This window comes from Ursus americanus, chromosome 8 (genome assembly GCF_024610735.1).
Source record: "Ursus americanus isolate L20-20 chromosome 8, mUrsAme1.1.p, whole genome shotgun sequence".
Classification (NCBI taxonomy): Eukaryota; Metazoa; Chordata; class Mammalia; order Carnivora; family Ursidae; genus Ursus; species Ursus americanus.
Window position 1 is genome coordinate 83,077,900 of NC_142134.1, and position 27,160 is coordinate 83,105,059.

The window sequence follows — 27,160 nt, forward strand, 5'->3', positions numbered from 1 at the left end:
GGTGCGTGGCAGGTGCGGGGGCAGGGCAGGTGAGTGTGCGTGGCAGGTGCATGTGCGGGTGCAGGGCAGGTGCGTGTGTGTCTCTCTGTGTGTGCAGGGCAGGTGCGTGTGTGTGTATGTGCACGCGGGTGCGGGCCAGGGGGGCCTGGTGTGTGCGGGGCACGATCGTGTGCGGACTCAGGCAGGTGTGGGCAGGCGCGGCAGGCGGGAGAGCCTCGCTGCCCGGGCGGGGCGGGCGGGCGCGGCCTGCAGCCGCCCGCGTCGTGCTGCGCGGCGCTCGCGCCTGGAAACAGGAGACTGCTGGGCCGGAAGCCCCGCCCGCGCGCGCGCCGCCTGTACCCGCCCGGTGGAGCGGCTGCTGGCGCGGCGCGGCGCGGCTCGGCACGGCGGCGCCCGGGCGCAGGCGAGCGGGCGGAGCAGCGGACGGCGCCCAGGCCGCCCCACGCGCCGGGCTCGCGGCGGAGCGCGCCGGACTCGTCGGGGCCCGCAGCCGCCCGCGCCTTTCAATGGGCAGCTCGCACTTGCTCAACAAGGGCCTGCCGCTCGGTAAGGCCGCGCGCGCGCATTTCCGGCCGCGGGGGCGGGGCGGCGGGCGGGGCGGGCGGGCGCGCGCGGGCCCCCGGCTTTGTGTGCGAGTGCGCGTGCGCGCCGGCATCCGCGCGCCGCCGGGGGCGGGGCCGGGGCGGGGCCGCGGGGCGCCGTGCGCGTGCGCGAGCCGCAGCGTGCAAGTGCGCGTGCGCCGGCGCCGCCGTCACGCCCGCCCCGCCCGCCCGCCGCCGCCGCCGCCGCCGCCGCCCGCGCAGGTGACACAAAGGGGCGCCGCACTCGGCCCCCTGACCCCCAGTCCAGGCCCCGCCACACCCGCGGCGCGCCCCGGCGTCCAGACCCGGCGGACCCGCGGCTCCCTCCCGGGCCCAGCGCCCTGCTTCCCGGCCCGCGTGCACCCTGCGGGGGCCGGGCCGGCCTCCCGGCGGTCGCGTGGGCTCGCCCCGCCTGGGCCTCGGGGCCCTTTGCCGGCGTCCCCGCTCCCCCGGGCCTCGGCGCGCCGGCATGCGGAGCCGCCGTGGGGGCCCGGCGTGGGCCGGGAGGACGCGGGCTGCGTGCGGGCCCGAGCCCCGCGTGCACGCCGGGCGCCTCCCGCACCGCTGCGCGTCGGACGGCCCCGCCCCGCCGCCTGCATCGCCCGTGTCTCCAGCATGTGTTCACTTAGCACGGCCGGCCGGTGGGGGGGGCCGCCGCGGCCGGCAGCCTGGGGCACACGCATCCGCAGCTTGGCCACCTGCGCGCTCCCTGAGCTCGCCCGTGGCCCCCGGTCTGCTGCTCACAGGGCCGCTGTCCCCCCGTGTTCTGAAGGTTGTCGGAAAGCAGGACCCTGGCTGCCAGGACCACACGGGAGCCTGCGGCCGTGGGGCAGCAGGCCAGCGGGGGCACTCCAGGGTGGGTGCTGGCCTGCTGGCCGGCTCCGAGCTCCGGTGTCGGGGGCCATCTTGCAGTTCCTGGTCCACGTCCAGCCGCCCGGGGTGCGGCAGGGGAGGGGCCAGCCTGGGTGGGCCCCCGGGCCGCTGCCCCTCTCCCCCCGCCCCCCCCCCCCCCGTGCCATCCTAGCCTGGGGGCCTGGGCTCCCTGAGGCCCGTGCCAGCGAGAAGCTTGCAGCCACACCTGAGCCTACGAGTTGGAGGCTAGATCTTTCTCTGGCTGGGTGCCCTGCCCAGCCCTCTGCCCGCTGATGAGAAATGAGGGCACCACCTCTGGGCATGCCCGGGAGGACAGCCTTTAGGCTGGCAGCATCTTGGAGAAGCCCGGAACCTGGCCAGCAGCCAGACCCCATTGTAGTGATCATTTTCCCCATGATCGTTTAGGACAGATTAACCTTCTGGTTGGGGGAGAGGGAAACAGTTTGCCATCCAGAGTGGGACGGGATCGGCTTGCTTCCGGTTGGTCTGAATCAAGTACTCAGCCCTGAAACCCTCACCAGCTCCCACCTCTTGAGGTGGCTGGAGACTCAGGGTTTAAATGGGGAGGTGTTCACATCCCCTGTCCCACCTTTATTCCCTTTTCCAGGACCCCCCCCCCCCCTTCAAGAGCAGCGACTTCATTTGTGTAAAAACATACACAGCAGTCAGAGTGCTCAACAGCGGCTGGCCTCCAGCAGTGTGGGCACCTGGAGCCGTGCACACCCACCTGGGGGTCATCGCAGGCCATCTGTCTTGAGTGGGGCGGCACCCCCAAGGTTCTTAGAGGACTGATCAAAGAGGGCCAAAACACAGACCCAAGCCCATCCCTGGGGTATCCCAGCCAAGCCCCTGACTAGGGTCTGTCAGGTGCAGATGGCAGTGTGAGGCCATGTGGGATCATGAGTGAGCATCTGACAAGTGTTGGGGACAAGACTAGGAGATGGGACTGGGGACAGGGCCGGGGCGGGGACAGGACTGGGGACAGGGCGGGGATGGGACTGGGGACAGGGTAAGGGGCCAGTGCTTTCTGGCTGTGTGCGTGCTCACCATCATTGTCCTGCTCTCCCTGGACGTCAGTCTGGCCATGCCTGCTCTCTGGGGTTTGCCTTCTCTCTGCCCTCCAGGGCTTTGCCAAAGCTGGCCATGGGGGTCATCTCTGGACCCGGGCTTTAGTCTCTTGCCCCTCCTTGCAGCCCCCAGTGGTGCCTGCCTTTCTTCTCACTTGGGTTTTGTCACTATCTTTGAGCACGTGGTTCAGTTTGGGCATCTCTACGGGGTCTTGTGAGGGACACGCACTTGGGGCTTCATCTGTGTGCCCTGTGCAAGCGGGTCCTGTCCAGCCTCCTTGGGGGTGTTTGGGCAGTTCCAGCCTCTTCTGGCTGGACGGGTTGCTGTCCCTGCTCCATCTGAGAAATGGACTCGTGGCTGGAGTGACCTGTCTAGCCCTGGACCCTCCTCTCCTGGCTGCGTTTGGGGTTTCCCTTCTAGCCTCTTTGCTTCAGCTTGAGGACACATGGGGTGGGGGCCTGGGGGCACAGAGCTGCTGAGGTCCTGCTAAGTGTTCTGTGACGGCCCCTTTCTTGGGGCTCAGCCCTGAGAGCCCCATGCATTGGGAGGCTGGAGCCACCCCTGTCTGTACATCTGTATATGGGGTTTGGCTGTGGGGTGAGCTGTCAGATGTTTACCGGGGGAACCCCAGGGCAGAGATGAACACCTCTCTGTAGGAGAAGGGCCCATGGGGTTCAGAGGTGAGTCTGGCATTGGTGCCCCACCAGCCCGGTGCAAGCTGAGATTGGTGGGGGCTTCCTTTGGGCCAGCAGGCCACGAGCAGATGGCTGGGCCCATGACATGGCCTTTCTCTGCCACCAGCCTCTCACCTGCCCCCAGAGCATCCTGTGCCCTTGGTGTGGCCCAGTCTAAGTGGCTGGAGCGCAGCTTGCTGCCGGCCGCCCACGGCTCCTGGGCGTGGGGGACCCAGTCAGAGGCTTTTTATTCTGTGCCAACTGCCCTTCTAGAAGACTCCTGGTTTCCCTGCACTGGTGGCAGGAAGGAGGACCCATGGCAAGCTCTGGGGGAGGGGGTTGTGTCTGGCCTTGGCACCGCCACCTGATGGGTACAGGGCAGTCCACGACACACTTGCCTCCAGTTCCCAAACGGGACTTCACATCCCACGTCACTACTGTGTCCAGAAGCTTAGCTGTGGATTGGCCCCCGGGCCTTGCATGGGCATGGGGCCCTCGCTTGCCGAGCCCCAGGATGTCCTAAGGGGGTGCGCCTCTGTTCTCCCGAGCCAGAGATCTCATGGACGTCTCGTCACGTGCCAGTGCCAGGGGGATGCTCTTCACACTGAGTTGTTTCTGCCTGTGTCACCCGCAGGGTGGGGGGAGGGTCCTTTCTGTCCCTGCAGCCTGGCTGTAGACTGGGGCTGGGAGGATGGTGACGCCCTGAGAGGACTGGAACTAGAAGAAATCCCAGTGGGTCTGGCGGGCGGGGATGCTTTCTGGACCCTCCCGCGGCGTGGGCTCTGGCCTGTCAGGAGGCCTGCTCGGTGCCCCCAGTGCCCTGGCCAGGCCGCCTGTCTTAGGCTGCGGTGCTGTGCGCTGGTCTTCCTGAGTCTGTGGCGTCTGTGTAGTGTAGTGAGGCCTGGCCTCAGAGGACGCGTCCCCACGTGGGGTCTGCCCACGGCAGCTGTTGAATGTCACACGCAGAAGGGCAGGAAGGTGACTTTCCTTCAGCCACAGGTTCTCGTGCGTGGGATTCTGATGCATCGCAGAGCTAGCAGGACACGTGTGCACGCATGTAACAGCACGAGAGGAGCGTGGGGGAGTCTCAGTGACAGCAGTCTTATTCACGTGTGGGGGAGCGAGCGCCTTTCTGGTTCACAATGAGTTCAGGGGACAGCACGGTGCGTGCTGCTGACGGGATCAGTCCTGCTGGAGTCGATGTGGCCACGGTGCCCACAGCTGTGTACCATCCGATGGAGCACCGGGCCTTCTCTGTGCAGCCTCAGCTCCCGCCAGGCCCAGGCCCTCAGCCAGCAGACCGTGCCCTGGGCGGCGTGGCCGGCCCCGTCTGGCACCTCCGGACCAGGGCAGACCGATGCCTTCCTGCCCCCCAGCTGACCGTGCTGGGGGCCGGGCCAGAGGAGGACACGGGGCGGGGCGGTGAGGTGCTCTCCAGGTGGTCAGCAGCCCCTTCTTGGGAGGAGGTGTTCGGGAGGGTGTGACCGAAGGTGGTAAGCCGAAGCACCGCAAGGGGCCGGGTGTGCCCTGCCTGTGGGAAGCCTGTTGTGGCTGAGGGCCTGGCTTCACGGAGGCCAAGGGAAAGGCTGGCAGGGGACAGCCAGCCATGCTGAGGGTCTCAAGGGGGTGACAGGCCCTGGGTCTTGTTTCTGAAGCCCCTGGCTGTGGTGGGGAGGGGCGCGCTGTCCTGCTGGGAGCACATAGGACTGTGGGGGCTGCTCTGATGTTTGGGAGGCTCCGGGCCATGGCTACTGAGTCTGGGGCATGAGCAGGTGGGAGATGGCCTAGTTTCTGAGTCTGGAGAAGCAGCACGGAGCACTTTGGGAACGAATTCTGGGTGTTGAGTGTGGGATGCTTGTCAGAGTTGTAAGGGGAGGCGTGACCAGCCAGGGACGCGGAATCCCGAGGTCAGGCATGGCTGGGTTCTCGGGCACCCCCTCCACCAGGGTTCCCGCTGGCCTAGGTGCCAGGGAGCTGCTATGATTGGTCTGGGGAGGGCTGAGTGCCTCGGGTGTCCCTGGAGTGTGCCAGCTGCACCCCCAATCCCTCCCAGGACTGGGGCGGGGGGTAGAACAGGAGGGACGGCCTCCTGGTTAGCTGGGTGGGGCTGGACCCAGGAGAGCTCTGCCCAGACCCCCGTAGGTGGGGCCCTGGGGGCTGCGGTCCCTTCCCTTGCTGCACTGTCTTTAAGATGAACTTTCAGACCAGCTTTAGACTCACGGAAAGTGGTGAAGGCAGCACAGAGGTGTCTGCGTGTGCGCGTCCCCTGCAGGCAGCTCCGCCGTGGTGGACAGCGCAGCTTAAGTCCTGCTGCCTCCTCCAGCTGCCACCTGACCGGCACCCGTCCGTCCGACCTGGAGCTGTGCACACACGTTTGGGACAGCAGCCCGTGCTGGCGTTCGTCCACGCCTTTGCGAGGGGCCCATGTATGTGGCGGCCAGCAGAGGTGTCTCCTGCAGCCCAGTGGGTCCTGCTGCTGCCCCGCACCCCCAGCTCCTGGCGAGGGCCTCCGGTGTCAGTAGCCGTGCTGACCACTGGGTCCCCTCCACCTTGCTGAGCTGCAGGGATGCAGGTGTGTGTGCTTGGTCACCACCCACGGCGGGCACCCAGCCCCCCCAGGGCCACCGCCTCCTGGCGCACAGCTCCTCATATGGGGAATGACGCGGATGTGTGTGTCGAGGTGGTCGTCAGAATCCACTCCCTCCCTCCATGCTTGCGGGGTCCCAAAGCCACGTGCCCCACGCCTGCGAGGTGTGGACGTGGCTGCCCACAAGCCTCTCGTCTGGTGACGCTGTTAACAGCTCACATGTCCGTCCAGAGTGGGACATCAGAGTAGGGCGGGAAGTGCCAGGGAGGAACCCAAGGGAGCCTGGGAGTGTTGAGTACCGCGGAGGGCGGGCAGCAGCAGCCTGCAGCCAGTGTGGGGTGTCCACCCCGTGTCCCACCCTCCCAGACCCCCGGCCAGTTTCTGAGCCCCTGCCCTGACGCTCAGCCCCATCCCTGCCTGAGGGGCTCTCGTACCTGCTGTCTGAGAGCAGGTGGCTCCCAGGAGCCTCGTGTTGGTCATCGTGGGCGGGCACCAGGGGGATATGGGGTGGAGCAGAGGGACAGGCGCCCCCGGGATGTGTTGGACAGGATCCTGCACGCCTCCCTGGGGTCCGCCCTTCAGCTGTGCCCCTGTAAATGTGGGGCCATGCCCCTGAGGGCAGAGGGCGAGCAGAAGCCCTGGCCTCGCGTAGGTGCCCAGCAGGCATGTTTGGGGAGCTTAGGGCAGTGCTGGTGGTTTCGTTTCTCTGGGGGCAGAGCGCCCCTCCTGATGGTCTCGCCGCGGTGGGCCTCTGAGCTGCCACGGCCGTGGTTCCGGCGGCCTGTGACAGTGCCTGCAGCACAGCGCGGCTTGGGGGCTCGTGAGCCCGCAGCCCGGTGCCTCGTGCAGCACCTGCCGCTCCCCGGCGGGAGGAGGGGCCGAACACAGCCGGCTCTTTGCTGGGACCACCCAGACCTCCTTCTACAGTTGAGACGTGGTCAGATAATATGCGTTTTGCAGGAACGTCTTTTTAGTTTTGCTTTTTTCAGTTTTTATTACGTTCTTTGTAATGAACGTCTTACTTTTTGTGATTTTATCTTTTATGGCAAAATTGTCTTACAGATAATTAGGCATGCGGTGCAAACGCTTGAGAAAAGATGCTTGCGGTGACAGAGGGCATGCGGCAGCTTACAGGTGGCCTGGTGGCCCTGGGACCCCCGACCCGCAGCCCTGTCCTCACCGCCCACCCTGCCTGCAGGAGCCTCCGTGTCTGCGTAGTGGCCGCCCCGTGTGTTCCCATCGTCCTTCGCCTGTGTCCGTGGGGCTCTCTGTGGTCATTCTGCGCCGTGAGGTCAGCTGAGGGGGCTTCTGTTTGGCATTTTCCAGGAACAAGGTGGAGTTTGGTGTTTGCACACTGTGGACGTCCCCCAGCACTAGCCCAGAAGCTGCTTGCAGTCACACGGTCTCATTCTGTCAAGCACAGTCGGGTGGGCGGTGGACTCCGTGTGTCACACCCTGCTCCTGGGCCTGGCTCAGCCTCCCCGGCCCTGGTAGATGCCGTCATGCTGTCTGTGGGGCCCCGGGCCAGGACGGACAAGAGACGGGTTCGTCTTTGTGTGTGTACAGCCTGGGCCTGAAGTCGCCATGTGTTTGCATGCTGGGTCCTGGGACCCTTGGCCTGACCCAGTCTGGTCTTTGACCCCCACGCCTGCTGGTGCTCCCCTGGGGGGCACACATCACTGCCCTGGTAAGGGAGCCTGGGACGCACCCTGGCCCTTTAGGCTGCTCGCGGGCTTCTGAACCTCGGTCAGCTGTTGGCAAAGCAAAGCTTCCTTTTGAAATCATTTCACAGAAAAGGTGAGCCGGGGGCACAGTGGAGCGCAGGGTGAGAGGCTCCGTGTGCCCGAGGGGTCTGGTTCTCCTTACTTCGGCTGCACAGAGCCCCGGGCCCTTGGCGTGGAGCGAGTGTGCAGAGAAAAAGAAGGCTGCCATCTGCACACCCACCACTAGCCTGTGCCTTCTGCCGAGGGCCACGCCAGCCACGGAGGGCCCAGCTGGGCACTCTGGCTGCTTTCAGGCACGCATGGTGCTTCCTTCTCTGGGTTGTAGAAGAAAAGAAAGCCTCATGACCGCGTGGTTGGCGTGACCCCTTCCTAACTCCCCGTCACCTGCACACACTGAGTATGATTCCGTGGGGCCCTCCAGGCGGGAGGGCAGATGGGCTCACTGCCCTCGGCTCCGTGGAGGTGACCACTGTGGTCTTGCCCAGCATGCTGCCGCTGCCGTTTGTGGCTGTGCTCGGAGTAAGTGTGGGGCCAGCGGTGGGAAGTAGAGGAGCCTGGAGACGCGGCGGGGTAATTGGATTTGGGTTGCAGTTCTTGCGGTTCTGTGGCGCTCCCTCCCGCCTCCGCCTCATCACAGCCACGGTGTACGAGTCCGCCTGCAGCTGGAGCCCCCTCCCTCCCTCGCCGTCTGCAGGCGCCCGGCACCATGGGTTCCTCTGGGTGCTCGCCGCTCGGCGGGTGCAGGAAGCCTGAGGAGGCCGGGCCAGCCGGACCCGAGGGCTTTATCCAGCTGCCGTTGGTAGACACCTGACCTGAGGCCTGCGTCCTTGGGGTGGCCTGCGTCCTTGGCGGCCAGCTTGCTGCCCCTGGCCCAGACGCCTCACGCCCGGTGCTGGCTCCGTGCTCATTTGTGAAGGTCAAGGTCGAGGGTGAGGCTTGTCTCCTGGCGGGGAGAGTGTCGGGCCAGCACAGCTGCGCCTCTGGCCTTCCGGGCCTTACCTGCCACCACCCTCTACACCTGTAGAGGCCGGCGGATAGTCACTGAGGGTCCCTGAAGGTTCTCTGGGGCGTCACCCTGTCACAGAGCAGCCCCTCCCTCTTTATGAGGTGTGAGCGACTTCTCGTTTCCTGATTCATCCGGTATGTTCTTTATGGAACAAAGTTAAATCAAAGGTGGGTCTGTGATCTGCAGTTTCCCACGTTTTGTATTTTCTTGAGCTGTGTGTTGTGAAGCTACACGTTTGTGATGAAGAGAAGTTCACGTGTGTCAGGAAAGTTCAGGCCCTGGGCCTCGAGCCCCTTCCTGGCGGCCGTGCTTGACCTCAGAGCAGCACTGGGGTGGACCTGGTTGGGGGGGGGGGTCTGACCTGGGTGGAGATGTCACGCTGCCGGGGGCCCACCAACCACCGCCCGTCTGCCCGTGAAGGACTCTTAGCTATGACTGGAGGGACAGGGAGAGAAGGGGCTCTGGTGCCCTCCACTGAGGGAGGGTCCACCCCCCCATGGAAGGGGCAGCTCAGCCCCCAGTGGCACAGGACGGTGCCAGTTTGGCCAGGCCCGAGCTGGCCGGCAGTCACTGGCCAGCAACCGGCTATGGTGAGCTGCGGCTGGGGGTGGGGAGCCGGACCCTGTCATGGGCCGTTTGGCCCAGCCCGGGCAAGGGCCTCAGGGCACAGGGTCTCACGGAACTAAGGAGGAGCCACGGCTCTGTGCGGACCCCAGGCCATCTGCCAGGCTCTGGTCCTTGGGACCCCTTCCTCCCACAGTGTGGCTTCAGCGCCCTCTGACCAGGGGCCCGGTGTGGAACCCACCATGGGGACGGGAGCCTGTGAGCCATCCACTTCCTGGCAGAGAGCCAGTCATGAGGGCCCAGTGTGGGTGCTTGAAACCCGCAGAGGGAATCGGGAGAAGCAGTCAGACTGTTCCCGGCATGGGCCTGAGACTCCCAGCATGCACAGCTGCCCTCCTGCACCCCTTTCACTGCACGTCCTGTCACGGGCCAGTCTGGGTCCTGCGTGGTTGAGCCCAGTCATCAAGGACTCAGCTGCCCGCGGGCTGGGTTCTAAAGCACATCCACACTCGGGTGGGGACAGAGGAGATCAGAAATCACGCCTGCAGAAACTGAAGTTGAGCACGGCCGTCTGACCTGGCCCAGGCTCACAGGTCAGGACAGCGGGACGCCTGCCCTTGGTGTGGACGTGGTGGTTGCAGCAGGGGTCTGCCCAGGTTCTGTGGGATGCGGGCCCGTCCTTGCTGGGACTCGTCTGCCCAGTTTCCCTGTGGCGGCAGTGGGGGCGGGGGGAGCGGGTGCATCCAGCCCCTACAGCCGTGCAGCTGCCCACCCATGTGGCTCTCCTGCTCAGTGCGGGGCCTCCTGAGGTGCACGCCACTGGCATTGTGGGTCAAGGTCAGTGTGATGCCTAGCCACGCCTCGGGGGCCAGCCCCAGTGTGGTGTCCTCATGCTGAGAGCAGGGTCAGGTGCTCAGGGTGGGCTCCTGAAATGCCCTCATCCTGTCGCTGACAGGTGTGTGTGACCCGTGCGCGTGCGTGTCCTCCGTGTCTCGTCAGGGGAGCTGTGCCTGAGTCGAGTGCCTCCCTGGGGTGTAGCCTGCAGGGACTGGCGGGGGCCTGTGTGTGGGTGTGGGAAAGTGGCATCTGTGTCCCATTCTGAATCCCCCCCCCCCGGTGGCTTCATCAGAAGTCCACTCAGCCTGTGCTGTTGGCAGCGTGAGATACAAGTTTGCAGAACTGGCCACGGACCAGCACCCGGGGCCCCGGCCTCACACTTTGTGGACACTGGAGGCACCCGGGTGGGGTTCCCGAGTACCTGGAGGGACGTTGGGGCCGGACCTTCAGAGGAAGCCTCCCACTGCATCTGCACCCCGGCCATGCCCCGCCATCCGCTGCTCTGCTGGGGTTGGCCCCTGCTGGCCGGCAGCTCCCAGCCTGGCCGCTGCAGGCGTGGGGTCAGGGATGCAGGGAGAAGCTTCGCCTTTGTGCCCCTTCTGGCGTCTGTGAGTTCTAGTTGGCCCTGGATGGTATTTTAACGTGTCTCTTGTGTTTAATTTTTAGTCAGACTTTGACCCCGGCGCAGGCTTCAGTGGTCGCCCAGGATCAGGAACCTAGGAGCTTTGGTTCGAGACAATTAAAGACGTGGGATGAGGATCCAGTGACAGGACGCGGTTCTGCCTGGAGATTCTGAAGATAAAACGCTTTGAAAAATCGAATTCATGGTCGTGGAAGCCGAGCCCATATTAAGAAATGTCAGGTTGGTAGGGGCTCTTGGAGTGTGAAGCAGCTCGAAGCCGGGCCCTCCGCGACTGCCCAGAAGAGCCGCGCCTGCTCCCACGCGGCGGTCCTTCCGTTCAGTCCAGGCAGCCGTGCACCGGGAAGGGGCCGGCAGACTCCCGGGTCTTCCCACGGCATGTGCGGCGGGTCAGGACGGGGACGCTCCCCGCGGTGCGCCGGCCTCGGTGAGGCCCGCCAGGCAGCGGAGCACGGGGCCTCCTTGGGGGTCCCGCGTGGAGACCTGAGGTCGCAGGTGGGCCAGGCCACAGGTCGATGCTGGGTCTGCTCTGGTCGTCCTCCCATGAACTCTGTGCTGGGCTAGGGTGTTACCACGGAAACCCCAGGCCTGATCCGGCGCCGGCTGTGTGGTCGGGAGGCCAGTGCATCCCTGGGGCAAGGGGGTCCTGGCGCCGCATCTCCCTGTGTGCTGCTCAACGGCTCACGGTGCGCTCTAGCGGGAGGTGCCCTCGCGCCTGGCGGGAGCTCCGGGCTACATGCTGGCTACATGCTACAACCTGCCTCACGGCCTTGGAAGCTGCGGAGGGCGGAGAGCTCCGCTCACGGGCGTCACATCAGTCTGTGGTTGTTGGGAACTAAAGCTGCGGGATGCCGAAAGTAGGCGTTTTCCAGTTCACTTGAACGTAACGACATTAGCGCATTCCGTGCAAGCAAATAACACTTTTGCATGAAATATCGCCATTCTCCAAGTAAAGTTGGAGACAGGAGGCGCTGTCCACACGCGTGCGCAGGAGACAGCGCGTGTCTGCCTGGCAGCGGATCACCCGTCACCCCGCAGGGGCGGGAAACACGCTGCTCGCCAAGGGACTGAGGGAAGCGACGGAGAAGGGGCTTTGGCCTCGCAGACCCCGCACCGAGCCGCCGGCTGGGGCTGCCGGGTCTTTACCGCTCACGTGGCAGTGGGTGCGCCCGTGGGGTGGCTACTAGTAGGCTCTGGGCCACAGGCAGCCAGTTGTCCCCACCCCGGTTCTCACCCTGTGCCAGAGTGCTGCCCACACGCTGGTCGGGTGGGTCTTTGTGAGGCTGTGGGTCTGGGTGGCGTGGACGCGGCCATGGGCGGCTCAGCAGCTGCCACTCTTGTCACCTGGGAGGCTGTCGTGTGTCCTCTTGGCCCAGGATGAGGCATAGTTAACCTTCCGTGTGGAAGGAGCTTTCAGTAATTCTTCATCTTCTCGTCCCGGGAAGGTCAGGGGTTCTGGCTCTGTCTGGTGTTTGAACCCTTCCCTGCCTCTGCACTGTTTCTTCCCTGCAAACCTTCGAATGAGAGGGTGCTGGGCACTGGAGGACGGTCCCGTCAGGGTTTCTGGGTGGCCACGCTGCAGCCATGGGCAGAAAAGGAATAGCGGGTGTTGTGGGTGTGTCGTGAAGCCAGTGACCACGGCCCCTCCGCGCGTGTCTGCAGCCCTGAGTCCTGTGGGGGTGATGCCGGTCGCCTGGGGTCCCGGTTCGCTCGGGGGTCGGTGAGCTGTAGCAAACACCACTTTGCTTTTCGCAGAGGTTTTTTTGCTCAGGTTTGACAAAATCCAGACGCGTGGACACTGAGGGTTCTCAGGGCCTGCCTGCATCAGGCCGGAGGTGGTGGGGGGTCAGGTGTAATGAGGTCTCCGCTCGGACCACCGCCGGAGTTGAGCATCCGCTCCTGTCTCTGCAGGCGTCCGACCCCCGATCATGAACGGGCCCATGCATCCCAGGCCCCTGGTGGCGCTGCTCGACGGCCGGGACTGTACGGTGGAGATGCCCATCCTGAAGGACGTGGCTACCGTGGCCTTCTGTGACGCGCAGTCCACACAGGAGATCCACGAGAAGGTAACTGGGGGGTGCTCGAGGGAGTGAGGAGGGCAGGCAGGTCTCTCAGGTGTGTGCCTCCGTGGCTCCCACGCCACCAAGACCTGCGGTATTGTCACCCCCCCGCCGGACGTGGACACAGGGCTATTCCGTGGCTGCTTGAGCCACTGCCATTGTAACCCAGTGTTCCCAGAACCTGGAGCCAGGGGCCGTGGATGTGGCTGACAGCAGTGGGGGCCGATGAGCTACACGATCCTGGTCCCACGTCGGTCACCCAGGTCGTCCCGGGCTGGTGGTCAAGCACTTAGGCCTGGGGCATCTGCTGTTCTGGAACGGTGCTGACCGGCCCTGGGTCTGGGTCTGGGTCCTGGCGACAGGATGCAGCTGTGCCCTCACTCTGCCCACCGTCCATCCTGTTAACTACCGCGTCAGGCCTTGAACGGGGATGCCTGTGACCCTGTGCCACTGTAGCCATGGGTGCCTGGCAGGAGCAACGGACGGTCCTACGGAGGGGAAGGTCCTGTCGGCCGAGCCTCAGGTCATCCCCAGCACTCGTTTCCTGCTGCGTGTCCATCACAGGACCGAGTCCATGGGCAGAGAGAGAAGACTGAGCTCGCGGCCTCACGAAGAGCTGAACTACGGGAGCGGCTTCGGGGAAAGTCTAGAAGACCCAGAGGGTCCCGACGCCGCGGGACAGGATGGGTCAGGAGGGTGGGGGTCCGGGGCTGCAACCGAGGGCCGGGTGCTGCTCACAGAAACCTCAGGACCCGGTGGGGTGGGGTGGGGGGGGCGCGGGAACACCGTGACGAGGTGTCGCAAGCCAGCAGGCGCCCCTCCTGGAGGAGGCACGTGCCATGACACACCCGCCAGTGGCACTCCTGGTGTTGTGCCAGAGAGGTGAAGCCCACGTGTCCGCCGAATCCTGCCGTTGAGCGTGGAGCAGCCGCGCTCCTGCTATGGGAAGCGGGAAGAACCTGGCGGCCTTTGGCGGTGGTAAGGGGGTGCCCAGGGTCTCCTGGGCCGTGGAAAGGGGCGACGGCCGCGTTGACGTGTGCAGCACGTGGCTAGCGCTCGGGGGCACGGTGCTGGGTGCGCTGGCTCATCTCTGCAGCGCGCTGTGCGCTTGGGCTCCTCTCGGTCACGAGGTCACGGGACGGAGACCGAGTTGCCGGGGTTCCACGGGAAGCGCGAGGCAAGGGGCTGCTCGAGGTGGCTCGGCTAGAGCCACCGCTGTGTGCACGGCACACGTGCAGGAATGGTGGACAGACTGGCTGCAGAGCTGGGGAGGGCAGCTCTTGCAACTTTCTGTGAATTTTAAAATTTTAGTTTCAAACTAAAAAGATATTTGAAAAAACCAACATGGAGCATGAAAGAGACGTACAGGTAGAAATGTCAAAAAATCATGAACGATATTGAAACAAGTTCTGTCAATAAATTTGAAAACTAAGATAAAACGGATGTTTTCCTTTAAGATTGTAACTTATCAAAACGTTCTCAAGTTAGCATGCAACCCAGATAAGCGAGTCAGACCCGCGGGGAGGGGCCGGGACAGCCTCAGCGCGGGCGACTCTGCCCCACGCCAGTGCCCGGACGGCGCCCTCGGGCCTCCACGGGAAGCCGCGGCCTCGCCTGTAGGGAGAATGGGTGAGTGCGTGGAAAAGCTGCTCTGAGTGTTGCTCTGGAGGGAGAGACAGCGTGAGGATGCGGCCAGTTAGAGCTCTCGCGAGACCTGATGGAGCATCACGTCGTGAGCCGGCGGCACGGAAAGGTGCCGTTCGAGAACTTGAAGGCGCTCCTGGAAATTAAACATGCGGGTGGAACATTTAAATTTTAATAGAAAACGTGGAAGACACAGTCAAGGGGAACCTGGGAGAAAGATGGAAGTGAGGAGAGCCTTGTGCACCCAGCAGCTCCACGCCTGGCGCGTCTGTGCAGCCGCGGGCCTCAGGGAGCACCCATGTCCTGGGGCAAACGCACTTCCTTTCCCAGGCCTTGCTGCCAGTGTGGCCAAGTGACTGAGTCCGACCAGGAAGAGCCAACAGGCTTTGTGCGCAGAGCCACCTTCTGTCTTTCTGCGGGAAACCAAACGTGATGGCTGGAGCCTGTGCAGCCACCTGGAATATAAGGGGAACTGTTTGGGAATGGCCGAGCAACAAGACTCTGGAGCCTGCTGGAGCTGACACAGGGCCCCGGGCCACCTATCTGCAGACTTCGGCGTGGAGGGAAACGACACATCAGCGTGGATCAGGGATTTCTGCCTCTTTGTAACTAGCGGTGCCGCAGGTGCTCAGTGTTAAAGAGGACAGACCGAGCCGTTCTCAGCACAGCGTGATGATGAAACCTTCCAGAGCTCCGCGGAGACTCTCGCTCTCCCAGCGTGAAGCCAGGACAAGTGTCAGGGCCACAGGACACTCTGCTGTGGAAGGAGCACATTCCCCCAGTGCGGGGGTGGGGGTTGTTACCTACAGAGACAAGGATCAGACCAGTCCCTTGCCAGCTGCTTGAAAGCTTCTGGGGAAAACAGCTTCCAACCGGCGCTGCGTGTCCGACCAAACGCAGGGGAAGGCGTGTGCTCTCTACTCTCCTAGAAGGCTCCCGGAAGACCGACAGCCACAAAGGAAGGGGCACTCATGAGAAGGGGCCCATGGGGCGGGAGGGTGCTGTCTGCTGGCCTGGAGCAGGGGGTCCCCTGGGGGCCCGTCTGGGAAAGCGGGACACCTGTAGCCGTGGGACAGTAAGGCAGCACTCTGGGGACACGCCAGGGAAGACCACAAGGAGACAGGAAAAGCATCCGTGAGGTGCCCAGTCCTGGGAGGGAGGTGCTCGAGCTGTGAGAAGTGAGGGGAGCGTCCAGGCAAGTGCAGAAACAGGCTTGGAAGCAAGCGAAGGGTGGTGGAGGGCAGCAAGAGGGCCACAGCGACTCTGGACAGAGAGTCAGGCTGTTCCAGTGCCCATGAGTGGATGGGACAGACGCCCCGGGGAAGGGGAGAGGATGTGGAAGTGAGCCCTGGCCCGGCCGCACGAGCACACGCGTCGCAGCAGAAGCATTGGGGGAGTTTGTGGAGGGGACGTGCTTCCTGCCTGAGGTCAGGACAGAAGTGAGGCACGTGGGCAGAAAACGGTGGTCTGATGAGGAGGCAATCAGAAACAAGTGGCAAAAGAAAGCACACGTGAGAGGTGGGTGGACGTTGGCGGTACCTGCAGCAGTCGGAGGCTTGATGGCGGATACTCAGACTTCCATTAACGGGAGACAGATCTCAGCAGAAGGTGGGTGACGTGCTTGGGCAAAATCAGAGTGACCACTGGGAAGCATAACACTGTCCCCCCCGAGGGGCTCCCGCACCCCAGGCCGCAGCCTGGCCCCTGCCGCACTGGGGGCTTGAGATGCCGCTCCTGCGCCGCGGTGGACATGGCCACGCTGCTTCGTTGGTGCTTTGGCATCCTCCGGCCTACACGGGTTGTTTGTCATGGGAAACGTCTGGGACCACAGAGAAGCGTGTTGGAGGCACCATGCCACACTTTCTGAGCTGAAGCCAACAAAATGACCCAGGAAGCAAGTAAAGTCTGCAGAAGTCACAGAAAGCTTGTGAATCGTGCCTCTGTCTGTGAGGGATGCGAGCACGGCCCCCACCTCTGGCACGGGGTGGTGGGCCTGGCTAGGGCCCACCAGCATGCGCTCTTCTGGCTTTCCTCTGCGTGCTGCCTGATGAGTTCCCCTCAGGCCTGCTGCCATGGGGAGCACCCAGGGGCCTGCGCTCTGAGTTCATTCTGCAAGGTGGGCCCCACGGGACCCTGTGCCGGGGTTAAGGACACAGGTCACAAGCCTGGTCACACAGCTGGTGGAGGGCGATGTGAGTGGGCTCTGCTGGTTTCCAGCTCTCAGAGACAGACTGGGCCCTGGGGATTCCTGCTGACTTCCTCCCTGGGAGGGCCGTGTGATACCTGGGGGTATTCCAGCCACTTGGCCGTCATGACCGGGAACGTGAGGAACCTGCAGGGAGAGTGGGCCTAGGGCCTGGATGGAGCAGTGCAGTGGGGTTTCCCCCTGCAGCTGAGCGGGGCCCCCCCCGGCCCAGGGTCAGCGGTGGGCGGCCTCGGAGCGGGCTGCGGTCCCTCTCTGAGAAGTCTTCTCTAGGTACCACATAATTAAAAATAGCTCAGCAGAAAAAGGACTAGGACATGGAAAAGTAATTTATCAAGAAATGTGTGTGGTGGGCAAGTCACCCTCAGAAACTCAAATTAAGGTGAAAATCACAGATGCCAGTTTGTGTCCATCACAGGTAGCGTTCTAAACTCTGGACTGCCCGGCCTTGTGCAGCTGGTGCTGGCGAGTAGTCCTACCGCCAGGGTGCAGTGGCGGTGGTTCCCAGAGCCTTACGGAGGGTTCTCCAACTGACCCGCTAGTTTCCACCCTAAGGACTCATCTCAAGGAGAGCATGGATTTTTACCGCGGCACAGCCAACAGCGGAAGCAGCCCAGACGCCCCAGCGGTAGGCAATGTCCAGACAAGTCGTGGATGGTCCGTGTTGGGGTGTGGCAGGGGACAGTGAAAGTCAGGGTTCGGACTTGTTTCCTGCTGTGGTTCAGCGCTCAAGATGTAAAGAAGGCTGCCGCCTGCTCACGTACCACCAGCCTGCGCTGGGAGGCTCCCCCTCCCTGCCTGGCCACAGCTGAGCCGCCTCTGCATCGTCATCTCAGGAAGAGGCCCGCACGTGTCCAGCTGCCCAGGCCAGAGACGCAGGCTCCCCTCCGGAGCTCTCCCCTCCACAGTCCCCCTATCCTTGAGTCCAGGGCTGCTGCTCCCAACGCTGCTTGGATGCGCCTTTCTGTTCCCAGTGCATGGCTATGTCTGCCCACTCTCCCCACACTGCTGTGGCCACCCGCCTCTCCAGTCCATGCAGCTCGGCACAGGGTGGCCAGAGGGCTCCTCCTGGGGTCTTGTCAGCCAAGGTCTGCGCTCTCCCCTCCATCCCAGGACCTGCCCTCCCCCCCATGCACTCTGGGTCCTCACCCCACCCACACCAGGTCCAGTCCAGTACCAGGAGTCCAGGGACTGAGATTCCTAGGATCTTCAGTGCAGGAACTGGAGCAGGGGCCAACAGCACCCGGCCATTCCCTTAATGTCCAGGCCCACCAGCACTCCCAGGACGAGGGACCCAGGCCCCTTCTGCCCTGCTATTCAGCTGTCTCTCCCTTGGCCCATTTTGTGTGGTCCCCTAAGGGTACATGCTCCTGGCCACATTGGCCATTGGAAGGGGAACGGAGGTCACGCCACCTCAGGGGGAGCTGTCCGTATTTTGGGTTGCCATCTGTCCGTAGAGACTCGGCTCTCGTAGAGAAGGGGATGAGAGGGGCAGCGAGCAGCCTCACTGTAGGCCCTGCGCCCCCCACGAGACACCTGTTCCAGGCCACCCACCACGTCAGCCGGGGGGAGGGTGTAGTCCCCGTCAGCTCACGCAGGGTGCCTGTGGGCCAGCACCCTGCACGCAGCCCGTCGGAGGCCTCCCTCGCCATCCAGCGACCCGGAGTCCGCACAGGAAGCTCAGTATGGAAGAGGTGGCAGACCCCGCCTTACAGGCTCCCCGTGGCCAGAGTACGTCTCCGAAGGGGGCGTGTGCTTGACCGTAAGGCCCGCTGTTGTGTCCTGCTAGGAAAGAATGAGGCCGGTCCCTGAACTAGGACAAGTCACGCATGACATCCTGGGCCCCCTGCCCTTGGGCGGGGAGACTGAACACTGCAGGACCTCGGCCAGTGCCTGGCTGTTGTCAGAGGTGTCCTGGGAGGATCATGGCAGCCCTTTAAGGCAGCGCTCTCGGCCCTGGGGTGCGGGCCTGCTTGACCTCCTGGACCTGGGACAAGACCCCCAGAAGCCAGGCGCACCCCCTTGCAGAACCAGGCATTCCCCCCCCCCCCCCAGCCTGGCTGTGAGACATACCTGGGGGCTTCGGTGGTCAGGAGACGCCAAGGTGGGGGTGCCGTGCATGCTAGGACCAATGCTGCTGCAGCAGCGTGGGGCGTGGTCTGCACGGGCCTCGCCCTGCGTGGGGTTTGGCGTGGTCTGCAACACCCCCCCCCCTCCGCTCCCGCCTGCGTGGGGCGTGGTTTACACCCGCCTGGCCCGGTGTTGGGCGTGGGGCATGGTCTGCACACACACACACACACACACACACCCACCCACACACACACACACACTCCTCCCCCAGCCCTGCGTGGGGCTTGGCGTGGTCAGCACGCAGCTGACCCGGCGTGGGGCGTGGTCTGCGTGGGTCCCGCCCGGGCCATCCTCTAAAGGGCTTGTCCTCAGCATGTACCCGCCCCACTGGTGGAGAGCTCCCGCTCCGGGTCCTGTGGGGCGGGGCCGTGGGTGGAGCCCCAACTTTGGGGAGGGTCGTTCCCGTGGGCGGTTTTGCAAACAGAGTAGCGCCTCAGCGCGTTCATCCAAACCCTGGGGGGGACAGGACACCGATCTGCTCATGGGGCTTCACGCACGACGACCCAGGCCACACAGAGACGCGTGGACACCGTCAGGGCAGGCGTCCAGGGCTGTCGTGGAGGGCGCGCCCGCGTGTGGGAGCCGCAGGGGAGCACGTGGGGAGGGGACCCGAGGCCGGCCCTTTCCGCGGCGCGTCGCCCTCGCGGGACGCCGTGTGCGCTTGAACTGGGGCTGTCACTGTCGGCAGCGTGTGTCCGCGTGGCCCTCGCGGGGTTGCGGGTCTGGGATGCCCTGCGTCTGTTTTACTGTCTGGTGCTCACAGGGAAGATGAGCCCACGACCTACCCCCCTGGGCGTTCCCTCCGGGGCGGGACCCCTCGGCTGCTGGGGGAGTCGGAGCCCAGAGCCGGCAGGGTCCCCCTGCAGTCAGGCCCGATGTCACAGCAGGCGCCCCGCCCTGGGAAGGCCACTGCCGCGCACGCGGGGGAGGAGTTCCGTCACCCCCGCCCCGGCTTGGGCGTCTGGGCCGGTTTGGGGCAGCAGGCGGCGGGCAGGCAGCCAGGCTCAGGGCCCCGCGGGGCTGGCCTCTGACCGGATGTGCCCTCTCCCCGGGCAGGTGCTGAATGAGGCGGTGGGGGCGCTGATGTACCACACCATCACGCTGACCAGGGAGGACCTGGAGAAGTTCAAAGCCCTCCGCATCATCGTGAGGATCGGCAGCGGTTTCGACAACATCGACATCAAGTCGGCTGGGGACTTAGGTAGGGCGCGCGGTTCTTCCCTTGGCGCCTCTGTCTTTGCTGGGCCCTGTCTCATCGCGTTGGGTCTCGGAGGTGGGTTTTGCTTTCACCAGGAGTTCCCTCGTAGCCCTTGCTCGGTGGGAGGTGACTTGTAAGCCCACTTCCGGGTGCGGGGCCCCCGCCAGTTCCCTGGTCAACGTGGCTCCCCCAGAAAGCCTTGCAGGAGCCGAGGCCTGGTGAGGCGAGCGCGTGGCCAGCGGGGCCCACAGCTGCGGGTGGTGCCCGCGGTGCCTGGTTTTGCCCGTCCTTTGCCCCAGGATGCAGCTGAAGGACCCGAGTCAGAACGGCCTGGCGTTTGTGCCTACCGGACACTCAGTCTGGTCTGCTGTGTGTGCGCCCACCTGCCCACCACCAGCTCACGTGGCGGAGCCCTCGGTCCTGCTCTCAGCCGTCCCTGGGCGGCATCCCCAGTAAGGCGCCTGCCCCAGTGTGGGACCACGGCCTGCGTGCTTTCTGCCCCCGGGGCTCCTGGGGGCCTTTGTCCCCGTGCACCAAGTCTGCCCTGTTTTGTGATGTCACAGGCTGGGGCTGTTTTCCTCCACCAGGGACAGACCTGGGCAGGTGGGGACTCAGAAGTCCCAGGACCTGGTCTGCCCTCTCCGCCAGCAGTTTTGTCCGAAAATCCAGGGGACGATGTAGCCTTGTCCTCCTGCTTCCCGCCTGCTCTTGTGGTGGGCTGAGTTTTTCTGGAGGGGAGTAGAGGATCCGCCCTGGGCCCTCTCATGGAGCCCTGTTGGTGTGTTGGGCATTGTCCTGGCATTTGGAATAGCTCAAGGAGCCACACGGCCGCGTCTGGCCAGCAGGTGCCCCCCACTTCAGCAGGGAGGTGACCAGTCCCCAGGCAGAGCAAAGAGATGGCAGGGCAGGACAGGACAGAACGAGGGTGGAAGGGCCAGGCTTGGGAGAGGCGCGTAGAAATGCAGAAGGTCTGTGTCCGCCTCTGGGCCACGAGGCCCTGGAGAGGCGTTGGCTCCCAGTGCTAACCAGCCCGTGTGTGCACAGGACTGGCCACCAAAGCTCAGCATAGAGGAGAAGCCTGGACCAGCTCATTCTCCAGGGCTGCTAAGGGGTTGTTGGGGCCACGGGAGCTGGGAGGACAGGGGGCCACCCTGTCCAAAGCCAGGTCCCAACTGGCCTGGGAGCCAAGGAAGGCAGGAGTGGGGGGGGCCTGTGTGGGTGTGAGTGGCTGTGGAGCGGCTCCGAATGCTGACCTGCACGTGTTCCTGGGGCAGACAGGGGTCAGCCCAGCCTGTGCAGAACCTCTCAGCCCCACGCAGGCCCTGGGTGGGGGGGACCCATCCAGCAGCACAGCCAAGCCCCGGCCTCACGGTCAGTGACCCCTTCCTGGAAGATCAGGTGGCCAGCGGTCCAGGAAGGGCAGACCAGGTATTAGCATTTGCCCAGGTAACCTCTCCTGCGTCCTGTCATGTCTACTTGCTGGACCTACAGGCTTCTCCTCCACGTGGCCTGGGGCGTTAGCTGCGTGTGTGTCGTGGGTCCAGCCTTTCATGGGGGTCACGCCGGGACTGGACTTGGTGACCACCCCGTGTGTCTTGCGTTTCCCAGGCATTGCTGTCTGCAACGTGCCGGCGGCGTCTGTCGAGGAGACCGCCGACTCCACCATGTGCCACATCCTCAACCTGTACCGCAGGACCACGTGGCTGCACCAGGCGCTGCGGGAGGGCACGCGGGTCCAGAGCGTCGAGCAGATCCGGGAAGTAGCATCCGGAGCCGCCAGGATCCGTGGGGAGACCTTGGGCATCATAGGGCTGGGTGAGTTCAGCTCTGTCCTCCCCCTCTCAGGGGCTCAGCAGACCATGAGGCCGGGGCTGGGCCGTGCTGCCGGACGGGTCCCCCCACCCAGGGCTGCATGGGGCTGAGGGCTCCGCACAGGCTGGGCTGACCCCTGTCTGCCCAGGAATGCTGGGTGTGCGTCACACACAGACGTGAGACCGGTGCCCCCGGTCCCGTGCCTCTGCGCACAGCCGTCCACGCTCACGGCACTCAGACACGCTCACCCTGCCTCCCCCCGCCCCCACCCCATGGCTGAGGGGACATGGCCTTCGGGTGAGGGCCCGGTGGCCCTTAGCCCTCACCGGCTATGTGGGCACTGTCCTGGGTCGGTCACATCCCCCTTTTCTGCCTTGTTTGTGGCCCATCTCTGTCTCTGAACCTGGGCTCCATCCACCTGCTTGGCCCGGGCTGGCCGGGGCGGGAGCTCCCTGCCGGCCCCCTTGTCATGCTGCTTCCCAAACTTCCCTTCGGTTAGGCCCTGTGCCCGCCCCTCCCCTAGGGGCTCCGCCGCAGAGGCAGCGCTTGGGCCGCGTGAGGGAGACCTGACGGGCACGCCTGCGTTAGTGTGAGACCCCTCTGGCCTCCACCCTCCGAGGTGCAGGGGCCTCTGCTCTGACATGGCAGCCCACACCCCTGCACTCCCTGGGGAGCGCCTCCAGCCCCCGCTCTCCTCTCTGAGTCCCTGTCCACCGCACAGCCGGGCGGGCGTCCTCGGGCCGACAGGGCTTCATGCCCCACGGTGTCATCCCTGGGCACACGAGGACGCCGGCCGTGCGGGGGCCGCTCGGTCCGTGGCCATGGTGACGCCGAGTCTCGCCCCGCCAGGTCGCGTGGGGCAGGCGGTGGCGCTCCGGGCCAAGGCCTTCGGTTTCAACGTGCTCTTCTATGACCCGTACCTGTCAGACGGCACCGAGCGGGCGCTGGGGCTGCAGCGGGTCAGCACTCTGCAGGACCTGCTGTTCCACAGCGACTGCGTGACGCTGCACTGCGGCCTCAACGAGCACAACCACCACCTCATCAACGACTTCACCGTCAAGCAGGTGCGCCCCTGGGCGGGGCCTGGGCCGGGGCGATGGGCGGGGCCTGGGGGTCCGGGGGGCCCGACTGGCCTGCCCCCACCTCCCGGGCTCAGCGGCTGGGGAGCCGTCCGCACGGACGGGCCCATGTTCTGAGTCGTGCGGAGGGTCCTGGCATCCCCACGACCACGGCAGACGCCGTGCCCCGGGTCTCAGGTTTCGCCATGTCGCCCCGGCTTCCGGGGGAGTGCTGACCGCTGCCGGGAGCATGGCACAGCCGCTGTGGGGCACCGCCCTGGGTCAGGCGCCAGGCCTTCGGATGGGTGTGTGTGGGCGTGCCCGGGTGCACACGCGCGGGCGTGGGTACGTGTGTGTGCATGGACTTACGGGTTGGGGTGTGCTTGCATACTGTCCGCCCCAGGGCCCTGCCGTCCCGTGGCGGACGAGGCACCCGGGGCTCCTCTCTGTCTGCCGTCTGGGTTTGGGCTGGGTTTGGGCTGGGTTTGGGGTGGGCACAGGTGTGGCCCCGGGGTGCTGGCCCCAAGACCAGGTGTGGACGGGAGAGCTGACCAAGGAGGAGCTGCCCTGAGCACAGCCGGCCGCCTGAGCCCCGCGGCGGGGCGACTGAGTTGGTCTCTAGGCATCTGTCACCTCAGTGCAGGCGGGAGCCCCTGTGACCACGAAGCCTGGAGGGGGGCGCCTTCAGGGCAGCTCTGAGGGCATTTAGCAAAAGGAAACGAAGCTCACGGGGCTCTCTGGCAGGGCCGCGGCACCAAAGACCCTGTCTCAGGGGCTTGTGTCTGTCTGTCACTGTGGGCCACACCATGCCCTAGACGCGCCGTATCCGTTCCAGGCACCCCCATGCGTTCTGGGGGCCGGCCAGGAGACCCCACGACCCAGCCTGCACCTCACTGCCAGGAGTGGGAGGAGGCAGGCTGTGTGTTGGCGCGTTCGCTCCGGCCAGGGGTCCTCAGGGTGGGGTGGGGTCGGAGCACACACACCCCCGAGCCCTTGTCCCACCTGGGTGGGGAGAGGCCAAGGACAGCGTCCCGCCGCTGCAGGCCCCTGTCTGCTCTGCGTCCCTGCTGGGCTTGGCCCCTGGGTGTCAGGGGCGGCAGATGAAGAGGTCACTGTGTTGACGCCCTCTCGGCACTGTGTTTGTGTCCCCCCAGATGCGACAAGGCGCCTTCCTGGTGAACACGGCCCGGGGCGGCTTGGTGGACGAGAAGGCCCTGGCCCAGGCCCTGAAGGAGGGGCGGATCCGGGGCGCTGCCCTCGACGTGCACGAGTCGGAGCCCTTCAGGTGCCTCCTGGCAGCGCCCTGGGTGATTCCTGGGCGCCGCCTCTCCCACACCGGGCCGTGCCCTCAGCTCACACCCCACATTGACCCCTAGCAGGCATGGGGCCGGGCCCGATGCCCACTGGCAGTGTCCAGGCCCCATCCCTGGGCTTCGTGTCCAGCCTGAGATCCTGCTCAGGCAGGCCTGCCCCCAGGGCCCAGCCAGGTCTCCGTGGGCAGGGGGTAGGGGGCTCGGACCTGCGCTTCATGTGGAGTGCCTATGTGGTCACATCTGTAGAGACCCTACATCCGAGAAGCCCATCTGGGGCAGCAGCCAGCCCCTGACGGTACGTCAGCCCTGTTGTCTGTGAGCCTGTCGCTGTGGGGACTAGCGCCCTCACCTGCAGGGAGGGCTGGGGCCGCGTACCGCCAGCTGAGACTCCTCCCTGCTGCTGTCAGGAGCCCAGGGCCAGGTTTGACCAGCCTAGGGTCTCCTGGTCTGGCGCGGGGGTGGGGTGTGGTTCCAGGCAGGGTCAGACACCCTCCACCCTACCCTGACCTGCTCTGTGCCATCTGTAGCTTTAGCCAGGGCCCGCTGAAGGACGCACCCAACCTGATCTGCACCCCCCACGCGGCCTGGTACAGCGAGCAGGCGTCCATCGAGATGCGGGAGGAGGCAGCCCGGGAAATCCGGAGAGCCATCACAGGTGAGGGTGGCTGGCGGGACCTGAGCCTCCTCCCGAGGCCGCGCTGCCGGGCGGCCAAGCTGGCGGGGGCCACACCGAGCCATCCCCCTGATGTGGAGGTCAGCCCCCGGCTCCCGCAGTGCTGCTCCCCACTTGGCCCTTGGTCCCGCTCGTGCGTCGCGCTCAGGATGCCTGCTGACGGTCACCTGTGGGGATTCACATGTGTGCTTCCTCACCCCACGTTTAAAAGCCTGGCTGTGCTTGTACACTGGGCTGGGCCTTTGCTGCTCCCCGAAATCCATCGGCCTGGCAGATGTGGGGGCCACTAGGGAGCTGAGGGCACTGCTCGGGCCTGGGGGGGGGGGTCTCTGAGCTGCAAGGTGACCACGTCCACACATAAGGGGAGGAGAGCAAGAGGGAGGGAGGCCCAGCTGCGGGGACCCCGCAGCTCGTGCCCGCCGCTGCTGTGCCCCACTGGGTTCCTGGGCGCAGCCGCGTGACATGGCACTGCCTTTCCTCTCTCTGCTGCACCTGCCAGGCCGCATCCCCGACAGCCTGAAGAACTGTGTCAACAAGGACCACCTGACCGCCGCCACCCACTGGGCTAGCATGGACCCAGCCGTCGTGCACCCTGAGCTCAACGGGGCCGCCTACAGGTGAGCGGGTAGGGGCGGGTGCACTTCGTGATGACTGCAGGCAGGGCAGGGTCCCGGGCGGGGGGCGGGGGGCGGCCAGGCCTGGAGGTGCATGCCCCGTGTGGGCCACACCAGACCTGAGGGTGAAGGGGGCCAAGCGAGGAGTTGGGGCCGGGTTGGGGTCCCGCCAGGCATGGCCTCTGGGAGCAGCTCCGAGCTGTCCTGGGCCTGAGCTGTGGCCACGGGAGGGACCCTGCCAGCCTCACAAGCCGTCTCCTCCCAGCAGGTACCCACCGGGCGTGGTGGGCGTGGCCCCCAGCGGCATCCCGACTGCCGTCGAAGGCATTGTCCCCAGCGCCATGTCCCTGTCCCACGGCCTGCCCCCCGTGTCCCACCCACCCCACGCCCCTTCTCCCGGCCAAACCGTCAAGCCCGAGGCAGATAGAGACCACGCGAGTGACCAGTTGTAGCCCGGGCGGAGCTCGACGGCCTCGGCGGGCGGGCGGCCGGCCGGCGCCCCCGGACAGGCGTGTGCAGAGGCGGCGCCTGTGGGTGGCCACGGCGCTCCAGAGACTGTCCAGGCGCCGGGCAGGCGGGAGGTGGCGCCGGCCTCCCCACGTCAGCTGTAGTTGCCCTGTCCCGAGGGCCAGCCGCTGTCCTGTGTCCTTTGCGTCCTCGTTAAGCAGAGTTAGTAGTTAATTCTATCATGAATGTTCTTGTCCGTGTGCCGTCTGTAGACCACCAAGGATTTGTTTGCTTAGCTGTCGGCAGAGAGGGCCCCGAGGGAGCGCGCGGCAGGTCGGCCTCAGACTGCATCCCTCGAGTGTCGGAGCGCGCCCCAAACGAGGCAGTTGGCAAACTTCTCAGGACAACGAATCCTTCCCGTTTTTCTTTCTACGCCACACAGTGCATTGTTTTTTCTACCTGCTTGTCTTATTTTTAGAATAATTTAGAAAAACAAAACAAAGGCTGTTTTTCCTAATTTTGGCATGAATCCCCTTGTTCCAAACGAAGACGGCATCGCAAAGTGGCTCCAAGAGAAGAGGAGTGCGCCTGGCCCACCGCGCGCTCCGGCCGCCGGCGTCTGTCCTGGGGACGTGAGGGCGCAGCGTCCCGGCCTGCGCGGGTGCCGTCCTGCTGATGTGGTAGGCTAGCAATATTTTGGTTAAAATCATGTTTGTGACTGTAACCATTTGTATGAATTATTTTAAAGAAATAAAAATCCCAGAAAGAGCCGGAAGGCCCAGTGTCTATTTTAGTGGCTTTGCCTGGTGGGGACTGTGGCGGGTCTCAGTCCTGGCTGCAGCGGGCAGCCCTGGGGAACCCCGGCAGGCAGTGGTCCTTGGAGGGGGCAGGGTCCAGGCTCGGAAGCTGCTGCTGAGGGGCAGTGGGCAGTGAGGGTGCAGGTGTGAGCGATGGCATTTGCCAGGACGAGGCCCCCCCCTCCCGAGTGCGCCTCCCTTGGGCCAGCCTGGGGCCTGACGAGAGCAGACGCTGCCCGCCCTGCAGATGGAAGGTCCGGAAGGTCCGGAAGGCTGCAGGGACCTGTGGCTCCACAGCTCACAGAAACACGCGAAGCAGGGTGGTCCTTTCCTCACAGTAGCTGGGGGTAAACAGGGCCATCGTCATCGCAGCCGGCAGTTTTCATGGGTTCCCCGGAAGGCTCGTCGGCGCCCTCGGGCCCCGCACCCACAGTCCAAGGTGCACCGGCGAGGCCTGGGCTTGCTCCTTAGCCTCCTGCTGGACAGGGCCCTGGAGGCAGGGACAGGGCGTCCCCGAGCAGGGTGTCCCCCTCCTGGCCTGAGCCACCGCTTGCTCCCAGAGCTCACCCTTCAGCCGTCTTTCCCACACGGTGGTTCCAGGGGAAACACGGTCGACAAGAGCCCGTTCGCGGGGGGCTTCTGGGGAAATGCCTTGGT

General features: G+C 65.0%; 1 protein-coding gene across 4 annotated transcripts; it reads left to right on the top strand.

Annotated features, from left to right (window-relative positions):
- Nucleotides 1–320: 320 nt before the first annotated feature.
- On the top strand, nucleotides 321–26,475 carry CTBP1 (C-terminal binding protein 1). 4 transcript variants are annotated; one of them, XM_045774780.2, is made up of 10 exons: nucleotides 321–546; nucleotides 10,581–10,776; nucleotides 12,466–12,620; nucleotides 19,648–19,792; nucleotides 21,398–21,604; nucleotides 22,451–22,665; nucleotides 23,814–23,944; nucleotides 24,500–24,627; nucleotides 25,145–25,262; nucleotides 25,525–26,475. In XM_045774780.2, exons 2-10 carry the CDS (start codon nucleotides 10,770–10,772, stop codon nucleotides 25,709–25,711), a joined length of 1,293 nt encoding a protein of 430 aa, XP_045630736.1. In that variant the 5' UTR covers nucleotides 321–546; nucleotides 10,581–10,769; the 3' UTR covers nucleotides 25,712–26,475. The 4 variants fall into 4 exon arrangements, with proteins under 4 accessions (XP_045630736.1, XP_045630734.1, XP_045630735.1 ...); XM_045774781.2 differs by lacking the exon at nucleotides 321–546 and adding an exon at nucleotides 764–803; XM_045774778.2 differs by lacking the exon at nucleotides 10,581–10,776.
- Nucleotides 26,476–27,160: the final 685 nt, after the last annotated feature.

Bases quoted from the DNA above. Each gene is read 5' to 3' on its own strand.
- CTBP1 (XM_045774778.2), top strand. From the start codon at position 507: ATGGGCAGCTCGCACTTGCTCAACAAGGGCCTGCCGCTCG. The intron at 547-12,465 runs GTAAGGCCGCGC...CTGTCTCTGCAG, and splicing joins CAACAAGGGCCTGCCGCTCG to GCGTCCGACCCCCGATCATG. The intron at 25,263-25,524 runs GTGAGCGGGTAG...GTCTCCTCCCAG, and splicing joins CTCAACGGGGCCGCCTACAG to CAGGTACCCACCGGGCGTGG.